Consider the following 20,703-nt stretch of genomic DNA (forward strand, 5'->3'; position numbering starts at 1 on the left):
GGTGCCTTCTTTTGATTACTGTACTTCTCATGCTGTTCTTAATGATTCTTAGCACTCAACACATCATCAAAGTCTTTGGTAATGTTAGGACTATTGGTCTATACAATATTTTGCATCTGCTTTACTACTGCCTTTGTGAAGTGGTGCAATCTATTGTTTTATGTACTGTACAGTACTAAATTTTGTGATGTCAAGAATAGTAGTTGCTACCCTAGACTATCAAGCAAAATGACTTAACAGTGTATTAAACAGGATGAAGGACTGGATTGTTTATTAATAAATTCTGCAGTAATTAATTCATTTTTATACACGAGGATTAGTTGTGGTCAACTAAGATTATACCTTTACATAGGAAAGTTATATATAAACATAATTTTATGACTGCACTTGAAATATCAAACAAAAATATTGTTCAAATACTGTACAGCTAGAAATTCTGAACTAAAATTTTAACATGGATTAATTTGTCAAAATGGTTAAAAACACTAAATATGTTTGGTACTGGCTAGAATAACTACTTAGTCTTTTTGCAGTACAGGTACAATACTGTAAACAAAAAAAAACTGCTGTTATAATTTTAATTTCTGGGGGAGTTTCCAGTGGCTCGCTGAAGCTATCCCATGACAGCTCTATACAAATGGGTCGAATCGGACAACAGCCTGTCCTCTAAACAAAGACCCAATGCCCATTCCATCCACCCGCAAAACCCCCTGTTTATGAATGAAGTCATTTCAACAATATTGGAAGGAACAATTTTTATTTTTCTTGTGCACGAGGGGGTAGTTAGCTATTAATAATTACACAGCCCAGAAGTTAGTGTTTGCAATTTTAGTCCTTTTTAATCCTCCAGTTCTCTAAAGCTTCATCGACTCTGGATACTTTACCAGTGTAGCAACGAATTATCACTTGCTCTCTGCACCTTCGTTAGGGAAGGAACCAGGGGGCCAGATTCACAAAGCAGTTACACAAGCACTTACGAACCTGTACATTTTTTCTCAATCTTTGGCAGCTTTGTTTACAATAATTAAACAGTTAATGAGCTCCGAAGCACTAGGAGGCTGTTTATAACAAAAACAACAGTTGATTGGGAAGTTTTCATGCTTGTAAACTGTTTAATGTAACCAAAGCCGTCAAAAATTGAGGAAAGATGTACACATTTGTAAATACTTGCGTAACTGTTTTGTGAATCTGGCCCCAGGTTTTGCTTTAGTCCCCAGTAAGCCCAAGATAACTCCCGCTTCTAATGTGACCCATTTTCATGGAGCAATCTCGGTGAGATAGCATCAGGAAGCCATTGAGGCTAGTCCAGAAAGAGAAATTTCATTATCAACGTTTGATATTTTACACACCTATTAGTCATCAGTTGTAAGAGATAGTTCAGTGTTTCTTATGTTTTAAAACTAAATAATTAGCTGTACTGTGTACAAAAATATGTATGAGAAAATAACAGAAAAAAACAAAACTTAAAAGTATTGCAGTACACAGAAAACTTAAAAACAGAAAAGTTTGATTATAACTGTGGTTTATCACTAATACCACATAACTGATAGAGGTTGGCATCATCTGACAAACAGAAGACCATGAAGTGACCGAGATCGTACTTGGAGACCCTCCGACCTGGAGAACTGTTGTGCTGCTTCAAATAGTCCCCACACCCTGGCTCATCTGTATAAAAATTTAGATAAATTACAACTAAAGCTATTACTTACAATAAATCTGCTACTTCTTAAAATTAATACTGTGATTTGTTTTCCAACTACGGTTTACTACAGCACTATTACCAGCTATGATTCTACAAGCTCTGTTGTTCATTATTGCTGCTGAATTATGTTTATGATCATTTCTGATGATCAATGTGTGCGTCCAGAATGTAATGGTAACTGGGTTACCATTATCACATCGCTTGCAACAATAACTAGTCCATCTGGTGTAGTGGGATACACAAAGCTTTAGCTTTTGGTGTCCAAATTACTTGGAAAAAGGAGAGGGTGGGGAGGAAGACTGAGGAACTGGAGTTCTAGAAGAGGATGAGGATGGAGGAGGATTGAAAGTTACGTTACAGGAAAGTATTGTCGGTAAGTTGATACATGAACCAAACTTTCATTACCAATTGATACAAGAATCCGGTAAATGGCTAACTGAAATCCCACCATTTCTTTGTCTTGAGCTACTATGGTACCATCAGAGAATGTAGCATTACTTCCCATAATGGAAATATTATAGATGAATGAAGCAAATAGCAGTAGAAAAATTAAATACAATAAACCTGGTTACTCTATAATGATAAAAAGAGCATGCAGGAATGCATCCATCTGAACTCTATGCAGATTATTCATGACCAGTATTTATTCCTTTACCTCTGATACTGATAATAACAACGACTATTAAAACTACAAAAAAAGCATTACCAGTAATATGCGGTGGCAAAACTGCAACCCACTCCAAATTGCTGGCCTTCAGGGCTTGTAGCATGCGTTCATGTTCATCAAGTATAGGGAGAAACCGCTCAGGAACTTGGGTCCTCTCTCTAAAGCTGAATGCTATAAAATATGTTAAAACACATTTAATATTATTATAGCATAAACACATCAGTGTGTATATAAAACAGTTACATGCAGCTTGATAAAGAATGCAATGCAGGCATGCAATAATTGCAAGTAAGATGATCTTACATTCAATTGCTGAGTAGGGTGGAACACTATGAATTAATATCTTTTCTCTCATTTGCCTTTGCACATTAGGCAGCCATTAGGAATCTGTATGTTTAGTACTGTAATTCGACTGACAGTTTGTTTTCCAAGATATAATACTAAGGTTGGGTTTTAAAATAATAAAATATAAGATTACCCTGCTTTTTGTTTATTATATAGGGTGCAGAGGTGATTTTTTTATAACTTGCCAATACAATGGAGTTGCCCTCCAACATCAATTGGGACTGGAATCCAGATGATGGTTGGAATTTTACTATTTACTGACGCTATTTTCTTCCCTAATTGGGTGACATTGCTTCCAGAAAAGAAAAACCAGCATTGACTGTAATGAAATGCCCATTTTTGGGTGAACCTGGTTGGCTTCGAAGCTTCTACTTCAAACAGTGCTACACTAGGTGCCTTCAGTCGCTGAGTTCTATTGGCCTACTAGGTACTACGAGCTAGAACCCGGCCCCTTCTAAAGAGGTGCAGGGAGTGGCAACACAAACGTAAAATTTCTGTGAATTTATTCATGTCTGCCATCAGCAAGGAAGCATCCATAAAGTCAGTGAAATGAAACAAAAACCACTGCTGGATATAAGCTATACAGCAGCTTCAGAAACTGCCAAAAGAACTCCTCCAACCATGTAAAGCATCGAAAATTCATGAAACTAGTACTAACTTGTTTGCCCCACCTCCCCCTTGTTTGGGAGGGGGGGTCACAGCACAAGGTTAGCTGGCTGCTCCACCCTCAGTGCTATGAAGATGGAAACACGCCCAATGCCCTGGATTGTCAGGGAGTTGATGGGCTTCAACCAGAAATTGGCACTTCATTACATTCAATGCTTATTTTCTGGGGGGAGAAAACCTTAAGCTCCTTGAAGCTTCTACTCACAGATAAAAAACAAACGGACACTAAACAGGCAGGATGGGGGGAAAGGAAACAAGATAAAGAAGAAACATACAAATGCACCAGAGAATGAGCACAAGAAAAGACCCCAAACTGCCATACAACAGGCCGACCCCTACAAAGCTTCCTCATGCTAGAAAAGCTGCCCCAGGACAAAACTGTCAGGACAGCTGAAAATGTGAAATAATCACGAACAACATGGACATGAGAAAAAGATTGCACGCCGGTCGAACAGAACGACCCTGAAGAATCCGCAATTACCCAGATGTTCACACTTTTTCTTTAGTGCATCAGAAGCAATGGCTTTCAAATCACTGAAGAAAGAAAACAGGTTTCCAATCTGTAAATAAGCCTCGGCACATTTTGTCAATTCAAAGATTAGTGTCAAGAATAGCGAGGAAAGTTTCCACCTTGAATATTTTGGTTTTAATGAGAAGTACCTCTTCTGCCGCTCCATCATATCTACTAAGACGCACACTTCGTTTGCGTTCCCATTTTTCCCATCACTGTAATATGTGTCTGGACACATACTCATGGCTTTGTATTCATATTCACTAAATTTTTTCTCTAGTTTCCTGAAGATAGGTTTTCATAGACTCAACAATATTCGTGGCAACAAGGATGTTTACATTCTTTGATTTCAATACCTTGATATTTTTGTTCATTCTTTCTAGCATGTCATTCCAAAGAACTGTGAGAAAGATTGTTTCCAGGTTTTCCATTTTTGTGCTCAATCATTCTGTCTCTCACCTTGTATTCACTTGCTGTTCATTGTTCAGAAAAGATGGGGATGAACATCAAGAAACGTTCCACACACTCACAGAATTTAATGTATCGGACAGTAAATGTCAGTTGATCTTTTGTGTGCGATGTCTGGAGTGGAATCTACACTTATTGAATAATACTTTGACTCTTTTTACACCAAGAATAATACAAAGAACCTGTTGTCCCATTAATTCAATAAATTCCTCACAAATATTTGCAGATAAATATGACGGATTCCCATTTCAAGGATTTCCATACATTTTTATATGTTCTTCTAAGAAAGGGTCAAATTCACTCAGCAGCTGAAGTATACCTAAATAGTTGCCATTTTTTGCTGACCCAATAATCTGATTTTCTCCACGAAATGGCAAACCTCTAGAGGCAAGAAAGTGAATTACAGAACCCACACATGTCAACACTTCATGCCAATATTCATGCTCTGAGCAATGTTGCTCAAGTAATAAAGAATCTACACTTTGTTTCTTTATGCCTTATCAAATATGCTGTCATGCACTTTTGATGTTCTCCATTTTCATGTAATACAATAATATTGTTGTGCTTCCAGTTATAGAACCCCAATGTAGCAAAGAGAGATTCTTTCTTGGAGAATAGGTGACATACAATGCAGTACAAACGACCTTGGGATGGTGATTAGAGTAGCCATTCACATTTTACATACTCGCCATTCTGCAGTTCACGTTTGAACACATTGTTTGATAAATACCTTGCCTTCATATTCTCTACTCCAGCTGTTTTGTACACTGTGTGTGAGTTTGAAAGGTTGCTATCATGATTCTGACATGATTAGGGCCCACTATGAATCTAGTAATCTATTGTGTTAGTATCATTAATGTCTCAGCCCCAGATCTGTCTCTTGATTGCAAACATCTTTACTGTTACAGATTTAGGTGTTTCCTCTTGTAAAATGTCACCAGCAGCAACAACAAGCAATGATGGTATATCTACTGAAACTGGGTGATTGGTAGCAGGAATGGATGTTGATGTGGATGCTATATCTGAAGGAACAGTACTGGTGGCGGACATTGCAGGAGTGGATGCTGATGTGGATAGAATATCTGAAGGAATGGTATGAGAGGCTGTCGTTGCACCTGTGTTGAGCCACGACGTTAATTTAATTAATGTAAAGTTGACACCACAACCACCCCACACAGCTGGCACAGCCACACACGGCCAAAATTCAGACAGGAAAGCGAGGCCAGAGGTAATGTGTGCCACCAGTGCACATCAGTAAAGAACTGGAGGGTTGAGCTGGAGGCTTGCCTGAACGGGCTTCCCCTTTTCCCTCTCAGGGGAGGAGGGGGTGCTAACGAGCGGGTGCGCTAATTTAATGACGACTTGCTTGTTTATTTGTTTTTCTTTGGGGGACTTCTTTGGCTCTGTTCGGATGTAGGTTGGAATTTTCACCAGTTGGAGGTATATTCTTATGCCTACCTTTCTGGAGGGTATACCCCAGTCAATTGCGGACATGACATACTCTAAATGTAGTGATCATGTGGCCATTGCTCCCTGCGCCTCTCTGAGGGGGCCAGGTTCTGGCTGAAGTCTCCAAACTAATATAGCACATATCAGTCTGAATAGCTTCAGGGAGCCGACAGGGCTCCCCACAGTAAAGATTGCTAGGGGCTTACCAAGTCCCAAAGGTAAAGGTCAAACAGAAGCACATGGGACAGGGACTGCTTGTCTCTGTCCCAAGTGAACAATGCTTAGAGATAAAGGCGGTGAAGGGCATAAGTAAAGTACTATAAAATGAGCACCTGAATGCCAGTGCTACCTGTAAATAATGAAGAAACTTGACCGACTCACAACGACTGAACCCCGATGAGCGGTCAGACATATGCACTACTCGGAGCAAGGAACCCTCAACAATAGGATGTTCTTTCAGAAGTGGGCACCCAAACTTACCAGGGAAGACAACCCTCTTAGGGCAGGGACAACACCAGCAAGCACCATGGGAAGCAATCCACACAACATGTGAGGATTGTAAACACGTGCATATGAATTAAATACTAAAAGAAGGAACACCACCACAAGCAAATGTGCCCCCCAAAGGACAGATGCCTAAGGAGGGCCTCCACTTACAGTGTCTGGAAATAGCCAGGACCCGAAGAGCAGGGCAATACGATGAAGCACTATTCACTTCACAGCAGAAGGTTAGTGAATGCCTGAAGGTTTCACTGGCCAAGCTAGTAGCTCCTGGTTCTTTCACTTGATTGCATGAAGCAGCCTAACTACTGTACTCATTTTCTGTTTTGTTTCCTATCACCTTGGTCACCTTGGTGTGTCTGTTTTATCTCACTATCTGGTGGCTTTTTTTTTTTTGGTTAGTGATCTAGTATTCTGTGCTTTCTGTACAGAATGGCAAAAACGCACAAAACCTGTTCCCTGCACCTCTGTAAGGGGAGCAGGTTTTGGCCTCTGGTCTCTGGTAGGCTTTTCATAACTCAAGAGCCTGATGCAATTTGATGTGTGTGGAGCTATGCAAGTGGTTACCAACTAGGGAGCCACCATGAAGCCCTTCCAAAAACTACTGAAACAATAAAAACATAATAATAAAGCCCAAAAAGTCAGATATACTGTAACATCAAATATAACTGATGGGCTTCAAATGAATTGTTCCTTTCAATCGTATTTTCACTGTACAGTACATTACCTGTATTAACATCTTGTTTCAAGACCAACATCTCGCTTTTGAACCTTACCAGATAAACACGTGGAGACTCTCTTCACACCATGTGCGCTCATAGCTGTTAGAATGTTTCTTGTTCCCTCGGACATCACTGTTGATGCATCTATGGTGTAAAATTAAGGCATTGAATGGACTGAAATATTCCTTTCTGTGCTGGTACATTGGTTACTCCTCAAGTCAGCACCAAATGATACACTCAAACTACTGTGCATATGCCACTGTCAACTTATCCCCTGCCGTAAGTATTTTTGTTAATGTTGTTGTTACAAACAGGGAAAGGGAGACAGTAGAGAATTCTAAATACCCCACTAAGTGACTTGTTTGTTAATAGACAACAGAACAAACTAAATTATTCAACACCCTCTATAAATGAACCTTGGATTCGTGAGGTTGCAACTTTTTTTGCGTTTATGAGTTTGGGTGACAAGACTCAAAGAGTTTAGTGATTTTCATGTTTATTTAATATACGGTAGTCTTGGATACAGCAGTTGAAAATGTAATGATGTGTCATGGTAGCCAAGATGAAGCCTGGAGCAGAGAGCTTGGATGTGGGGTGAGAGCATAGAGCTCAAATGTAGGGCAAGAGCGTGGAGCTTGAATGTAGGGCAAGAGCATGGAGCTCAAATTCAAGGAAGTACTTAAGTACTTAAGCTGGAAGTCCCCCTCCCCGCTCAGCTCGTTGTCGCCGTGTGGGGGCTTAGTGGGCGGCTGTCGGAGTGTGATGCTCCTTGGGACAGTCCTCTGTCCTTTTCTAGCCTTGTGCTCCTGCTGCCGTCCTCTCCAATTCTGCTGGGCATCTTTTCCTTTTCCTTCTGTTTCGTTTTTCTCCCCCCTCTTCTCCTATCTGCTTGCCGTTTCCTGCCGACCTTTTGCTCGTTCTGGTTCTTCCCTTGGACTTCTTCTATTTTGACGCCCGGGTGCTTGAGGAGGCATACTCTTGCACCCGTAGAACTGTAGTACCCGACGTCGAGAGCGAGGGGAACCTTTTATTGTCAATCCCCCTTTCGTCACTGAACCCGATCTCGACGGACTGTCGGTTTCTTAAGGTGGCGTTTGTGGGGCGTATACTCACGACGCACCCCTAGGAGGCCCCGGCAAGATCGGCGATAGCTTCTTGTTGGGTGTCCTGCCTCTAATTGTGGCTCCATGGTGGGTGTGGGGGCACATTCGTGAATGAATTCTTCTTTTCGTAATGATGATAACCCCTGTTTCGGCTGCTTCTGGTTTACCTTCTCAGGCTCGTGGGGTGGGCGACCAAGCCCCCGAGTCGGTCCGTATTGGAAGACCGGGCTCTGTAGCCTCCGCTGCATTGGGCCCCGACCTTGCTCCTCCTTTGGCCTCTCTGACTCCTTCCCCTGGCTCCCCTCCCTCCTCTGTGGTTGGGTCGAGCCCCAAGCCCCCAGTGGTGACTACCTCGTCCCCTGGCGCGGCTCCTTCTCTAGTTGTCACTACTGCGCCTTTTAACCCCTCTCTCTCTGGGGGTTCTCACCGCCGTCCTCGTCACGGCCGCTCTCGCTCGATTCCTTCCAGTTCTGCTACCTATCAAGCCTTGTTTGGTCCCGCTTCGTGGGCCAAATATTTTGATCTCCCTCTTGATTCTGCGCCTCCTGACGATTTCTCCCTCCATCGACATCTCGTTGATTCCGTGGATGCCTCCATTACTTTCAACCCCACTCGTCTCGGTACACGTGTCGTTGCTGCTCCTTCTCAGGATGCTGCTTCCCGCTTGGCTGCCTTATTCTGCCTTGGCGAGACCCCTGTTCGGGTCTCGAAGAACGCTCAGTTGAATGCCAGTGTTGGCACTATTTTGCTCCCGCCCCATGTTGCGACCGGTGTTTGGGACCTGCGCGACTGCCACGACGATATTCGACATATCCTTGCTGCCCAGGGCCATTCTATTCTCCAGGTGGACACGTTTACTCGTCCCCCTCGTGGTAGTCGCCGTAAACCCCTCCGGGTTGTGAAGATTACCTTTGATGGTAGGACCCTTCCACCCTCTGTCATTCTTGCTGGTGCCAGGTGCTCTGTCCAGGAGTACATTCCTTCTCCTCGGCTCTGCAACAAGTGCTGGAGGTTTGGGCATGGTGCCCTCCGCTGTTCCGGGACTGTCTCTCTCTGTCCTTTGTGTGGTGGCGAAGGTCACTCTAAGTCGGAGTGCACTTCTCCCCAGGCTCATTGCCTCAACTGCGGTGAGGCCCATCCTGCCTTCTCCCGTGTGTGTGTCCATTACAAGCTTGAGGCAGCCGTCCTCAACTTGAAGCACCGGGAGCGTTTATCTTTTCCTGAGGCGAGACGCCAGGTTCGCCGGCTCCCGCCTTATGCTAATATCTCTTATGCTCGCGTGTTGCGCTCTTCCTCTCCTCGTCCTTCCCGCCTTCCTCAGACTCACAACCGTTTCCGGGCCTTGGACCCTGATGCGCCCACTGCCCCCACCTCTGTTCCTTTGGGTTCTCTCCCGAAGGATCCTCCTCCTGGTCCTCTGTCTGGGGTTCCCCTTCCTTCTACCCGGTCTGTCGTGTCTCCTGTGTCTTCTTCCTCGTCTCCCTCCGTTCCTCCTTCCCCTCCGTCTCTTGACTCTCGCCGCCTGTCGGTGCGGGCTGATGTCCATCGCTCTCCAAACGGCCGTTATGTGTGCTCTCGTTCAGCTTCTCCTGTTGAGACGCTAGAATCCGTTGCCCAGTACGTGGTTGCTGGAACACCTGTCTCTTTACGTCAGAAGCGTAAACCTGGCTCCTCTCCTTCCTCCTCCCCGGCGGGTAAGAAGGTTTCGCTTTCTTCCTCGGCCCCTACTTCTGCCTCTCTCGCTCCTTCCCCTCCCATTTCGGTGGTTGCTCCCCCTGTTCCTGCTATGGAGGTTTCTTTAGCCCCCACTTCCCTCTCAGTTGCTGCCCTTGCTGAGGTACGCTCCCCTCTTCCTACCCCTCCTCTTCCTGCTGCTGTCCTTGCCTGCTCCTCTCCGTTGTCTCCTCTTCCTCCTCCGGACCCCGCCCGCCCACCTCTGCTCTGTTCTCCCGTTTCCTTCCCTCCGTCTTTGCTCAGTTTACCCATGCCCCCTAACCCTGACTTTGCTGACCCTGATCCCGACCCTGTTATTCTTTAACTTGCTCTGTTGCTCTTTCGCCTTTGTTTCTTCCTTGTTCTCTGTTTTTGTCCTTTCTCTTCTCGTCGTTGTCCATTCTTCAATGGAACGTTCGAGGTTATTACGCTAATTTCCTCGAACTCCAACTTCTGATTTCGCGGTTTTCGCCCCTTTGTGTCTGTCTCCAGGAGCCGATGCTTGGTACTCGTCCTGGTCGTTTTCGTGGCTATTCCTTTATCTCCCCCCCCCCCAGCTGTTGCTGGGGCTTCTAATTCTTCTGCTCTTTTGATTCGTGCTGATGTTCCCTTTGTTCCTTTACTTTTTCCTTCACCTCTCCATTGTTCTGCTGCTCGTGTCTTTGTGGGGAAATGGTACACTGTTTGTTCCATTTATCTCCCCCCGAGTGTCCCGCTTTCTCTTCCTGATTTGAAACACCTCCTAGACTCCTTGCCGGAGCCTGTGCTCCTGCTGGGTGACTTCAATTGTCGTCATTCTCTTTGGGGTGACGTTCTGACGAATACCCGGGGTCGCCTTCTTGAGCCGTTTCTCCTCTCTTCTTCCCTGTCTCTTCTGAATTCTGGTGAGCCCACTCATTTGGACTCTCGGACTCGCACCCTTTCTTGTCTTGATCTTTCTCTCTGCTCTTCTTCTCTTTACTTAGATTTCACGTGGCAGGTTCTTGATGACCTCCATGGAAGTGATCATTTCCCCATCCTTGTTTCCTTTTTCTCTTTTCGCCCTTCCCTCTCTTTCCCTGGGTGGCAGTTTGCTAAGGCGGACTGGACCCTATTTTCCCTCAGTGCTACTCTCTCTGACCTCTCCCTTCTGCCTCTCTCTCGCGCTCTCCTCCTTTTTCATGACACTGTCTTCAACGCTGCCCTCCGCTCTATCCCTCGCTCTTCCTCCCGAGGTCCACGGAAGTGCGTTCCCTGGTGGAATGCGGACTGTGCTCGGGCTGTCCGCTGTAAGCGTGCAGCCTGGAAGAGGCACCGCCGTAGGCAGACGACCGATTCTTTTCTTTTCTTTCGGAAAGCGAGTGCAGTGGCCCATAGGGCCATCCGTACGGCTAAACGTGAATGTTGGGCATCTTATGTCTCAACAATTACGTCCGAAACCCCTCTGGCCCAGATCTGGAAGCGTATCCGCAAGATAGCAGGTAAGTTCGTTCCCGATGTTTCACCGGTCCTTCACCTCCATGATACTCTTGTGGCGGACCCGTTGCAGGTCGCTTCCGAACTGGGTTCCCACTTTTCTTCTGTTAGCTCTGGTCTTCATCTTCCCCAATCTTTCCTTCTTCGTAAACCTGTCCTTGAGTCTCGTCCTTTAGATTTCTGCACTCATCTTCAGCTTCCCTATAATGATCCCTTCTCTCTCTCTGAACTTCGTTCTGCCCTGGCCCTCTGCGGTTCTACGGCGGCGGGCTCCGATGGTATTCATTATGAGATGCTTCGCCATCTCCCTCCGAGCACGTCTCAGTATTTACTGAGTCTGTGTAATCGGATCTGGGAGTCGTCGTCAGTCCCTGAGGACTGGCTCGATGCCGTTGTCCTCCCTGTTCGCAAACCGGGGTCTCTGGGTACTTCCCCTAAGGACTTTCGCCCTATTGCTCTCACAAGTTGTGTCTGCAAACTCTTTGAACGTATGGTTAACGTTCGTCTGATGTGGTTCCTAGAACACCATCACCTCCTCTCCCCTTCTCAATTTGGTTTCCGCAAGTGCCGCAGCACGACAGATGTCCTGGTGAACTTGGAGGTCTATATTCGTACTGATTTTGCTGCGAAGACCTCCGTTGTTGCCGTCCTTTATGACCTGGAAAAGGCTTACGACACCACTTGGCGTTATCATGTCCTATCTCAACTTCATTCTTTTGGCCTTCGTGGTCATCTCCCTCTCTTTCTCCGCAGCTTCCTCTCTCGTCGTTCCTTTCGGGTGCGCCTTGGTACCGCTCTCTCTCCCTCTTTTCAGCAATACGAAGGTGTGCCCCAGGGTAGTGTTCTGAGCACTACTCTTTTTCTGGTTGCCCTCAATGGTCTTCTTTCCTCTCTTCCTTCTGGTGTCTTCTCCGCTCTCTATGTCGATGATCTTACCCTTTGTTGTCAGGGTGATGATTCGCCTCTCCTTCAACGCCGGCTTCAACTTGCAATTGATGCCGTGTCGTCTTGGGCCACAGATCATGGCTTCAAGTTCTCTACTTCTAAGACTTGTGCCATGACTTTTACGCGGAAATGGGTTGTTCTTCGTCCCTCTTTGTCCCTTTATGGTCATCCCCTTGAATACAAAGATTCCGCGAAGTTTTTGGGGTTATTCCTTGACACTCGTTTGTCTTGGTCTCCCCATATCTCTTACCTCCGTGTTGAGTGCTCTAAGGCCCTTCCCCTCCTTCGGGTCTTGTCCCATACTTCTTGGGGGGCAGATAGGCGCACTCTCCTTGCTTTACATTCCTCTCTCGTCCTGTCTAAGCTCGATTATGGTTGCCCTGCTTACTCGTCTGCTTCTCCTTCTACTCTTCGCCGTCTTGATGCTTTGCACCATACTGGGTTGCGCCTCAGTTCAGGTGCCTGTCGTTCGACTCCCATCCTTAGCTTGTATGTTGACACTGGCTTCCTGTCTCTCCTGGACCGCCGTGATCGCTACTGTCTTCGCTATCTTGCGCTGTCCTTGCAACATCCTTCTTCTCGCCTCTGTCGTGCTTTAACTTTTACCCCTCCTGCGGTTCCTGTTCCTCTTCACCACCTCCCTCTTTCTGTCCGGTTATCTTGCCTACAGGATTCTCTTTCCGTTCGTATTTCTGATGTTTCTCCTCGTGTTGTTCCTTCTTTGCCCCCGTGGAGGGTCCCTCTTCCGCGGTTTTGTACATCCTTGACCCGTATCACTAAAGCTTTTACCCCTCCTACGGTTCTAAAACGCCTTTTCCTCGAGCACTTTTCTTCTCACTCCCGCTCCGTTTCTGTCTTCACCGATGGGTCTAAGTCAGCGGACGGTGTTGGCTACTCTGTTGTTTTTCCTGATCGCACTTATATGTGTCGCTTGCCTCCGGAGACTAGCATCTTTACAGCGGAACTTTATGCTATTCTCTATGCTCTTCGTCTCCTGCTTTCTCGTTGTCAGTCTTCCTTTGTAGTTGTTGTTGACTCTCGTAGTGCCCTCATGGCTCTCGGGTCCTTTAATCCGGTTCATCCAGTAGTTGTCGAGATCCAGCATTGGCTGTTTCTCGTTCACAGTAAATTTAAGTCGGTTGAGTTTTGTTGGGTTCCCAGCCATATTGGTGTGTCTTTAAATGAGCGTGCGGATGCTGCCGCCAAGGAAGCTGTCCGCTCTTGTCCCATCTCTCGTAAAGGCATTCCGTATTCCGACTTTTACCCGGTTATCCATTCTTCAGTCCTTACCCGTTGGCAGGCTTCTTGGTTGTCTGTTACTGGTAACAAGCTACGTACTCTTAAATGTTGTGTTTCCTCGTGGCCGTCCTCCTTCCACCGTAACCGGCGGTGGGAAACAGCTCTGGCGAGGTTGCGTATTGGCCATACTCGCTTAACCCATGGTCACTTAATGGAGCGCCGCCCTGCTCCTTATTGTCCTAGTTGCATTGTCCCTCTTACGGTCGTGCATGTCCTTCTTGAATGTCCTGACTTCCAGGACGAGCGTGTGTCTTGCTTTCCGACCGCCCCTCGCGGTCACCTGTCCCTCGATAGAATTCTTGGTGACTCGGATACTTTTGATATCGTTCGCCTTATGCGTTTTTGTTCTGGTATTGGCATCCTTGGTGATATTTAGCGCCCTCTGATTATTTTGCGTATTTGATGGTGCTACATAGCCTTCCCGGTTTGGTGCCTTCTTTTGATAATTACTTACTTAAGCTGGAAGTTTAAGTACGGCCAGAATCTGGCTGTCTGCTCCGTGTTGAGACAGCGAGATTCTGGCCATAATTGGGAAGATATATTAATTGCAATTATCGCATATAGGATAAGTGAAAAATTTCTTGGAATGTGGAATTCTTAGGAAGAGGTTATGTGGAATGAACAGCCACATCTAATTGCCTGCATTGAAACTAATGAGAAATTTGAGCAATTATATTACTCATAATACAATTTCTAAAAGGTAAACCAAATATTGCTTTACTAACTATTGCTTAGAAACACTAACTACATCTACTGACCATCACTAGATGGCAGCATGCTACAGGTCAACAGGGTCAAGCCTGGCCTTGGGACGGGCTTGAGGAGTAGAAGAACTCCCAGAACTCTTATCAAGCAGGTCATGAGAAATGGCTGCCTCCATTGCAGATCAGGTTACCCAAGTGTACTCATGAAACTCTGGACAAAAATTGTAGGAGATGGGAGCAATTGAGCGATTGTCTCAGAATAGGAGGGCACACTAGACCGAGAAGAAATCGGAACTTAACTGCCGAATAGAGGTAAACTGGTAGACAGCTGGATGGTATCTGGATGTACAGCTTTGGTTCAGTTTTTAAAGTTAGACTCCAAATCTCTGAGCAAGGCACTGTTGAGAAGAAAATCAATAAAGAAAAGCAAAGGGAAATGGAAAGAGGGGAAGAAAATGGAGTTGGGGGAACAAAACGTGAGAGGTGGGAGGGGAATAATCAGGCATGTAAGAAAGTGGACCTAATAACACGGTGAGAAAAAGTGTTTGTTACTAGAGCAACACTTACAAATGCCACTCTCCAGAATGGTAAACAAGGCGGACCCCACCCCAAAGGAAGAATCTACTCCCTGGGAGGAAACTAAGTAGCCCAGTAGAAATAAGTAGTATAAAAATTTGGTACACATATGTAGATGACATTACAAATAAGGGGTAGAGCCGCAAAAACAGGTATTGGAACTACATAGTCATATCGTCAGTCATGGAGACAAAACTGATAAATATAATTGAGGATGCAATATTCCCAAGAAGAGATCAGAAAGAATTGAAAGAATGCATATATTTCTGTACCATTTTAAAGTGATGTAGCAAATTAAATTGTGTATATTAACACACTTTGGCTTAGTGTGGCAAAATTTTCTTCTGTTGTATTCTTTATACTTCTGTATCAGTATTCTGTCAGTATCTGAATTGGAGAGGCCTTATGCTTTACAAAAAAAAAAAACAGGTTTAAATGTAATGAAACCACATTTTCTGGGCAAGCCAAGGAGGCTCCCTAAAGCTATCCGAACTGATATGTGCTATATTAGTTTGGGGTCATCAGTCAAAGGAGTCCTTATGCGTACCAGGGATCACGAGCCAGAACCTGGTCCCCCTCAGAGAGGCTCAGGGAGCAATGGCACATGAGCCTATTAGTATGTCATAATTGTCATTGACCGGAGAGGGAGCCTGAATATACGAATCAAAACAGACCACTGCCTGGGTAACCTGTGCAATCTACATCCTAAAAATCAAAATAACTTCCCTATAAAGAAGCAACACTTAATGCAACTACCCCCACACCCCCATAAAGGGGGGAGGGGGAGCCAGAAGCCAACCACTCCAATTCTTGAATCATGAAAACTGCTGACCGGAAGGAAGAAGGGTGTCAGGGAGCCTCTGAGGCTTGCCCAGAAAATGGCATTTCATTACATTCAATGCAGGTTTTCTGTGGGGGAGCCCCATCAGCTCCCTGAAGCTAACTACCCAAAGATAAGTAAAAGGAGGGACTTACCCGGGAGGCGGCAGCACCGCAGGTCTCAAGATGAAGAAGAGACATCCGGCCGTGACAGGCACCCCAAAGCCACACACGGCCGGGAGGAGACCATAACATTTATAAGATACCTGGTGGCCAGGACACTTTTTGACCTCCAAAACCCCTGCACCTGAATGTTGACCCAAGACATGTTGCCAAAAACCTCCGCAAGCAGCATACTGTACTTCCTAACATCATGGGCACAAGGGTAGACCACAGGCTGGCTAGACTTAATGACATTGCAGACAACCTGAGACACAGGAGCCCTGGAACAGGGAACCAAGGAAACCGGATTCACCCAGAGAGCGTCTACCATCCCAGAACCAGTGGACCGCAGTTAGCAGCACAAAGCCTCCACCGGACACACACGTGACACACTGAGCCCTGAGGAAGCTGGATCTGTTGCAGCACCTACCACACAGCCTCTGATTGGAGGAGGTTTGCTGTGTCTTTCCTCTATGTTGTCTACTCTCATAAAAATCCTAGTGTCATATGTAAAAGATGATACAGTACAGTACTGTAGTTTTTGTTCTTGTCTATGTCCATACGGTACTATAGTTTATGTCCTTGTCTGTGTCCAATATGAGGATGAGAAAGAGTACTGGAGCAAGTACAGGTCCCTAGGGGACTGAGCTCTTCACGGTTGATGGTCCGGATTATATTTTGTTGAATACAGTATTACACATTGGGTTCTGTCAGTCAGGAAATTGTAGATCCATCTGCCTATTTTTCCTGTAATTCCTCTTAAAACTCATTTTGTGTGCAATAACACCATGGCCACATTTGTCGAAGGCTTTTGCAAAATCTGTGTAAATTACATCCGTGTTTTGCTTGTCTTCCATGGCATCTAATACTATGTCATAGTGGTCCAGCAACTGTGATAGGCAAGAGTGCCCTCTTCTGAAATCATGTTGTCCAAGGTTATAGACATGTTGTGATTCCATGTACTGTATTTTGTGATCTTACTTCTTAGCACTCTTTCAAAGATTTTTATGATGTGTGATGTTAGTGCTATTGGTCTAATTTTTTGCCTCTGCCTTATTTCCTCCTTCATGGAGTGGTGCTATTTCTGCTTTTTTAGTATGTCAGGGATAATGCCAGTATCTAGGCTTTGTCTCCAAAGAATGTGAAGGGCCTGTGACAGCCGTTTTTCACAGTTCTTTATGAATACTGTATAGAGTTCCAAGAATCAGGGCCGGGTGCAGAGTGCATAGGCATACTGTCTATGGCTTCTTCAATATCCAGTGTGGATAGGGTGACATCTGATATATGACTTGATGTTGGTATCACATCCATGAAAATTCATTTGGGTTATCATTCTTCCATGTGTTTAGTGGCTCGCTGAAAACAGTCGTACTGATTTATCAGTACTGTATTTCGCTCATTTCTTTGTTGTCATCTGTGAAAGCTCTCTCTCTCTTTCGCAGGGGCCCGATACTAGATGTAGTTTTTTGTCTCGATTTTGCATATTTTTTTTTTTTTTTTTTAGATTTCTCTCTATTTCACTGATGGTTTTTGCTCTCTTTGTCTCTCTTGGATTTTGTTGTACAGTACACTTGTGGTTTTAGTTCAATCGTTTCTATTTCTCTACCTAGCCTTCTTTGTCGTTGTTGAGATAGGGTGTGACTCAAGTTGTTCCACAAATCATTTTCTTCGCCAATAGAGGGAACACAGTTCCCGTTCCAATCTGCATCTCCTCTTTTTTTTGTAGGGGTATGTGGTTTGAGCATATTTCTAGAACTACTGAGTTTTTTTTTTTCCAGGTACTGGTTCAGGTTTGCATTTTCTAGCTGTTCCTCCCAGCTTATTTTTGCGAGGTCTTGGTTTATTTTCTCCCATTTAATCTGTTTATTATTAAAATTGAATTTGCTGAATTTTCCTCCTCTGGGATTTGGGACTGGTTGTACAGGTCTACTACTCCCCATACTTGTCAGAACTTCAATTAGGTTGTGATCTGCATACATTAATAGACATTTGTAATCATTATGTTCCTGATCATCATTATTAGTGAAAATGAGGTCCAGTGTGTTCTCTTTTCTAGTTGCTTCTACCATTTGCTGGTTTAAGGCAAATCTGTCGCACATCCATAGCAGGTCATTTGCATGTGGCTGTTCATTAAGGCGCCCAAGGGCTCAAAGCGGACTCCTTCGAATCCCAGGCACTGGCAGTCAGCTGGTGCGTTTTAGTAAAGTGAGCTGTGCCAGCCACAGTGCGTCCACACCCATCCAATAACATTCCCCTACCCGGGGCAAGACGGAAAGCCCTAGACCCCTGACGTACCCCAAGGGCAAAGACTACATCAAGCGATGAAGGCCTCAAACAGGGAGTGATTCCCGAACGCCCCAGGGAAGATAACCCAGACACACAAGGGCAGTACTCATGGAGCACCTAGAGAAGGTCACCCTAGGCACATGCTGCTCCTGTACACTAAAGACACCCGGCCACTACGCTACACACACAGCTGGAACAGCCACACTGGGCAAAAACCCAGAACAGGAAATTGAGGCCAGAGGTGACTGATCTGACCACCAGCACATCAGTTCAAGAACTGGAGTGGTGGGCTTTCCCCCCCCCACCTCAATGGGTAGTGCTAATGAGCAAGAATGCTAGTTTCATGAAGTCTCTTGTTGAGTTTCTTTCTAGGAGAGTTATTTTGATATTTTAGGATGTAGATTGCACAGGTTAACCAAACAGTGATCTGTTTTATTCGCCTTCCTTTCTGAATCTTTTCCCGATCGATAGCAATTATGACATACTGTACTTTTTACGTAAGTCTTGTTAAGTGTTCATCGGTCATTGCTCCCTGTGCCTGTGAGGGGACCAGGTTCTGGCTTATGGTCTCTGGTAGGCATAACAACTCCTGTGACTGATGACGCCAAACTAATATAGCACATATCAGTTCGGATAGCTTCAGGGAGCCGACGGGGCTTCCCACAGAAAACTGCAGTTTGGAATTTTGTTTATATCATTTATGAAGTGATAAAATGAATACTGTTGCATGATACTTGTATATCTTGATATGGATATGGTCTGAAGGATTTAGCACTTGTTGAATGTAAAAGGAGGCAGGAAAGGTATTAAAACCAATAAAACATACCTATACCATTAACTTTCATATGAAATATTAAATTATGGACCAACTTACTTAGGTTATCTCCTGTTCCAAGAACAATCACAACTGCATCTTGTCCTTGAACTGCCTTGTCTACTGATGAAGCCTCTAAAACATCACCCACTTTAACTGTCACTTGTGATGCCAACTCCTCTGGTAACTTTGCTGGGTTTCGCACAAATGCAGTTACCTCACATCCTGTAATAAAATTCTCAATACAGTACTGAATATGATTACAGAAGTAATGTGGTATAAGTAAAGAACATTCAGTTTGTTAAAACCTCACTATGAAGCAACATTAAAAATAGTAATAATACTTTTTTGCAAAAATGGGAAATTTTCTGTATGAAGGTAACGAGTGACTATTGGCTTGTGTTGGAGCTTCACATGCAAGTGCCTCTGGTGCTTAAGCCGTCACCCCGGATCACGACCCTCTCTACACTTGCAGCCACCGTACGCTCCCAACATGACTCCACAACCCCACTCTCTCCAACTCGCCACATGCTCCAAACACAGACACCATCACCAGCCCTGCTGACAGGAATTCACCGCACACACCTCAGCAACACTTCGAAGATGGACCCCATTCCCTTGTCAGAGATTTCTGACCTTAGCCAGTCCACCCTTGCCTGGCCTATCCACCTTTGAGGGTGCACCCAGAACATCTTTGGACATAGCCCATGCCACCCACAGGTAGTCTATTTCCTTTTGTTGATGCTGCCTGCGTCAATTTTTTTAGGTCGCGTTGCCCTGATTGCTGATTGCCAGGTGGCAATCAGCAATCCTAGAAGGCATCAACTGCATATCCACTTTGTAGACCCTCCTTACTTCTACTCCTCTTCTTGTGCATCATACAGGTGCTTGCATCTCTTAATCACTGCATTATCCATGAGTTCCACTTAACTACGTGGTGTTATTGTTATAAGTACTGGTTGCTTACATTTTTTTTTTTTAATTCGTGTAAAATCCATGTCTTAACATATTGGGATGACATTTTCACCACGCCAAATAATGTGAGATTTTTTTAATAGTTTTCATTATATTTCATATTTGGACAAATATTTTTGAGCTCCCAGCCCCTTAAGGCTGTAGCAGCTTAAGGGTTAACCAGGGCCCCTTGCCTGCCAATGTAGCCTGGACCACCACTGCAGGCACCCTTCCTGCCGGTGAAGCCTGGACCCCTCTTTTGCCAGTGTAGCCTGACACAAGTGTTGCCTTGGCCAGCTCTTGCTTCTCTTAGGACACCTGCAGCCCACCCTCCTTGCAGACATAATTAATCAAGTGTTGATTGTCTTAGTGACAAGTGTTAAGGGCAGTGTTAGAGTTAAGTGTTGTTATTGCCGTTTTGATACTGCAAATATCGGAATGCAGTAATTGCAAGTGCACACCAGTGTTCAGAGAGTTCACTAGTTTTGTGATTGATGTGAACATCATAACTGCATATGCAGTCACTGATATCTGAACCGTGTACATAGTTTTTTTTTTACCATCAAGATCGCCGCAAAATAATTGCAGTTACTGCACTTATTTTCATTATTAAGTAGTGTTGTGATAATGCACTGCAGCACTGACCTGCACAACTGTGCTGTGAGCTCCTGCTGTATGCACAAGCCTTGGTAGCTTAGGCAGTACTGAGGCTCTCACAGCCAGCTGGGATGCAGGTAATTTTTTTCCAAGATGGCATCTGTTTACTGTACTGTACTAGAGTCCTGAGGAATAGGACATGAGCCCTATATACCCGAGCGAGTTTTTAATCGTTCCCCATACCT

General features: G+C 44.8%; 2 protein-coding genes across 9 annotated transcripts in view; one reads left to right on the forward strand and one right to left on the reverse strand.

Annotated features, from left to right (window-relative positions):
• Zn72D (Zinc-finger protein 72D) overlaps positions 1-20,703 on the forward strand; it is a 59,746-nt gene that overhangs the window by 38,381 nt on the left and 662 nt on the right. Inside the window, exons 16-17 of one of the 7 annotated variants that reach the window (XR_011223121.1) lie at positions 5,268-5,452; positions 19,286-19,627. The exons of 3 other annotated variants lie outside the window; for them this stretch is intronic. The gene's annotated coding sequence lies outside the window, so the exon portion shown is untranslated. Of the gene's footprint in view, positions 1-5,267; positions 5,453-19,285; positions 19,628-20,703 lie in introns of those variants that run through there. 3 more of the 7 variants (XR_011223123.1, XR_011223126.1, XM_069306276.1) reach the window with 3 other exon arrangements.
• Positions 257-20,703, reverse strand: part of LOC123753922 (methylglutaconyl-CoA hydratase, mitochondrial) — a 28,906-nt gene continuing 8,459 nt past the window's right edge. Inside the window, exons 2-5 of one of the 2 annotated variants that reach the window (XM_045735908.2) lie at positions 18,968-19,132; positions 7,086-7,175; positions 2,409-2,540; positions 257-1,665 (exon numbers count right to left, since the gene is read on the reverse strand). In XM_045735908.2, coding sequence (XP_045591864.1) covers positions 1,511-1,665; positions 2,409-2,540; positions 7,086-7,175; positions 18,968-19,132 — 542 coding nt within the window. In that variant the 3' untranslated portion in view covers positions 257-1,510. The remainder of the gene's footprint in view (positions 1,666-2,408; positions 2,541-7,085; positions 7,176-18,967; positions 19,133-20,703) is intronic. The other variant, XM_045735909.2, reaches the window with a different exon arrangement.

Source organism: Procambarus clarkii, chromosome 6 (genome assembly GCF_040958095.1).
Source record: "Procambarus clarkii isolate CNS0578487 chromosome 6, FALCON_Pclarkii_2.0, whole genome shotgun sequence".
Lineage (NCBI taxonomy): Eukaryota > Metazoa > Arthropoda > Malacostraca > Decapoda > Cambaridae > Procambarus > Procambarus clarkii.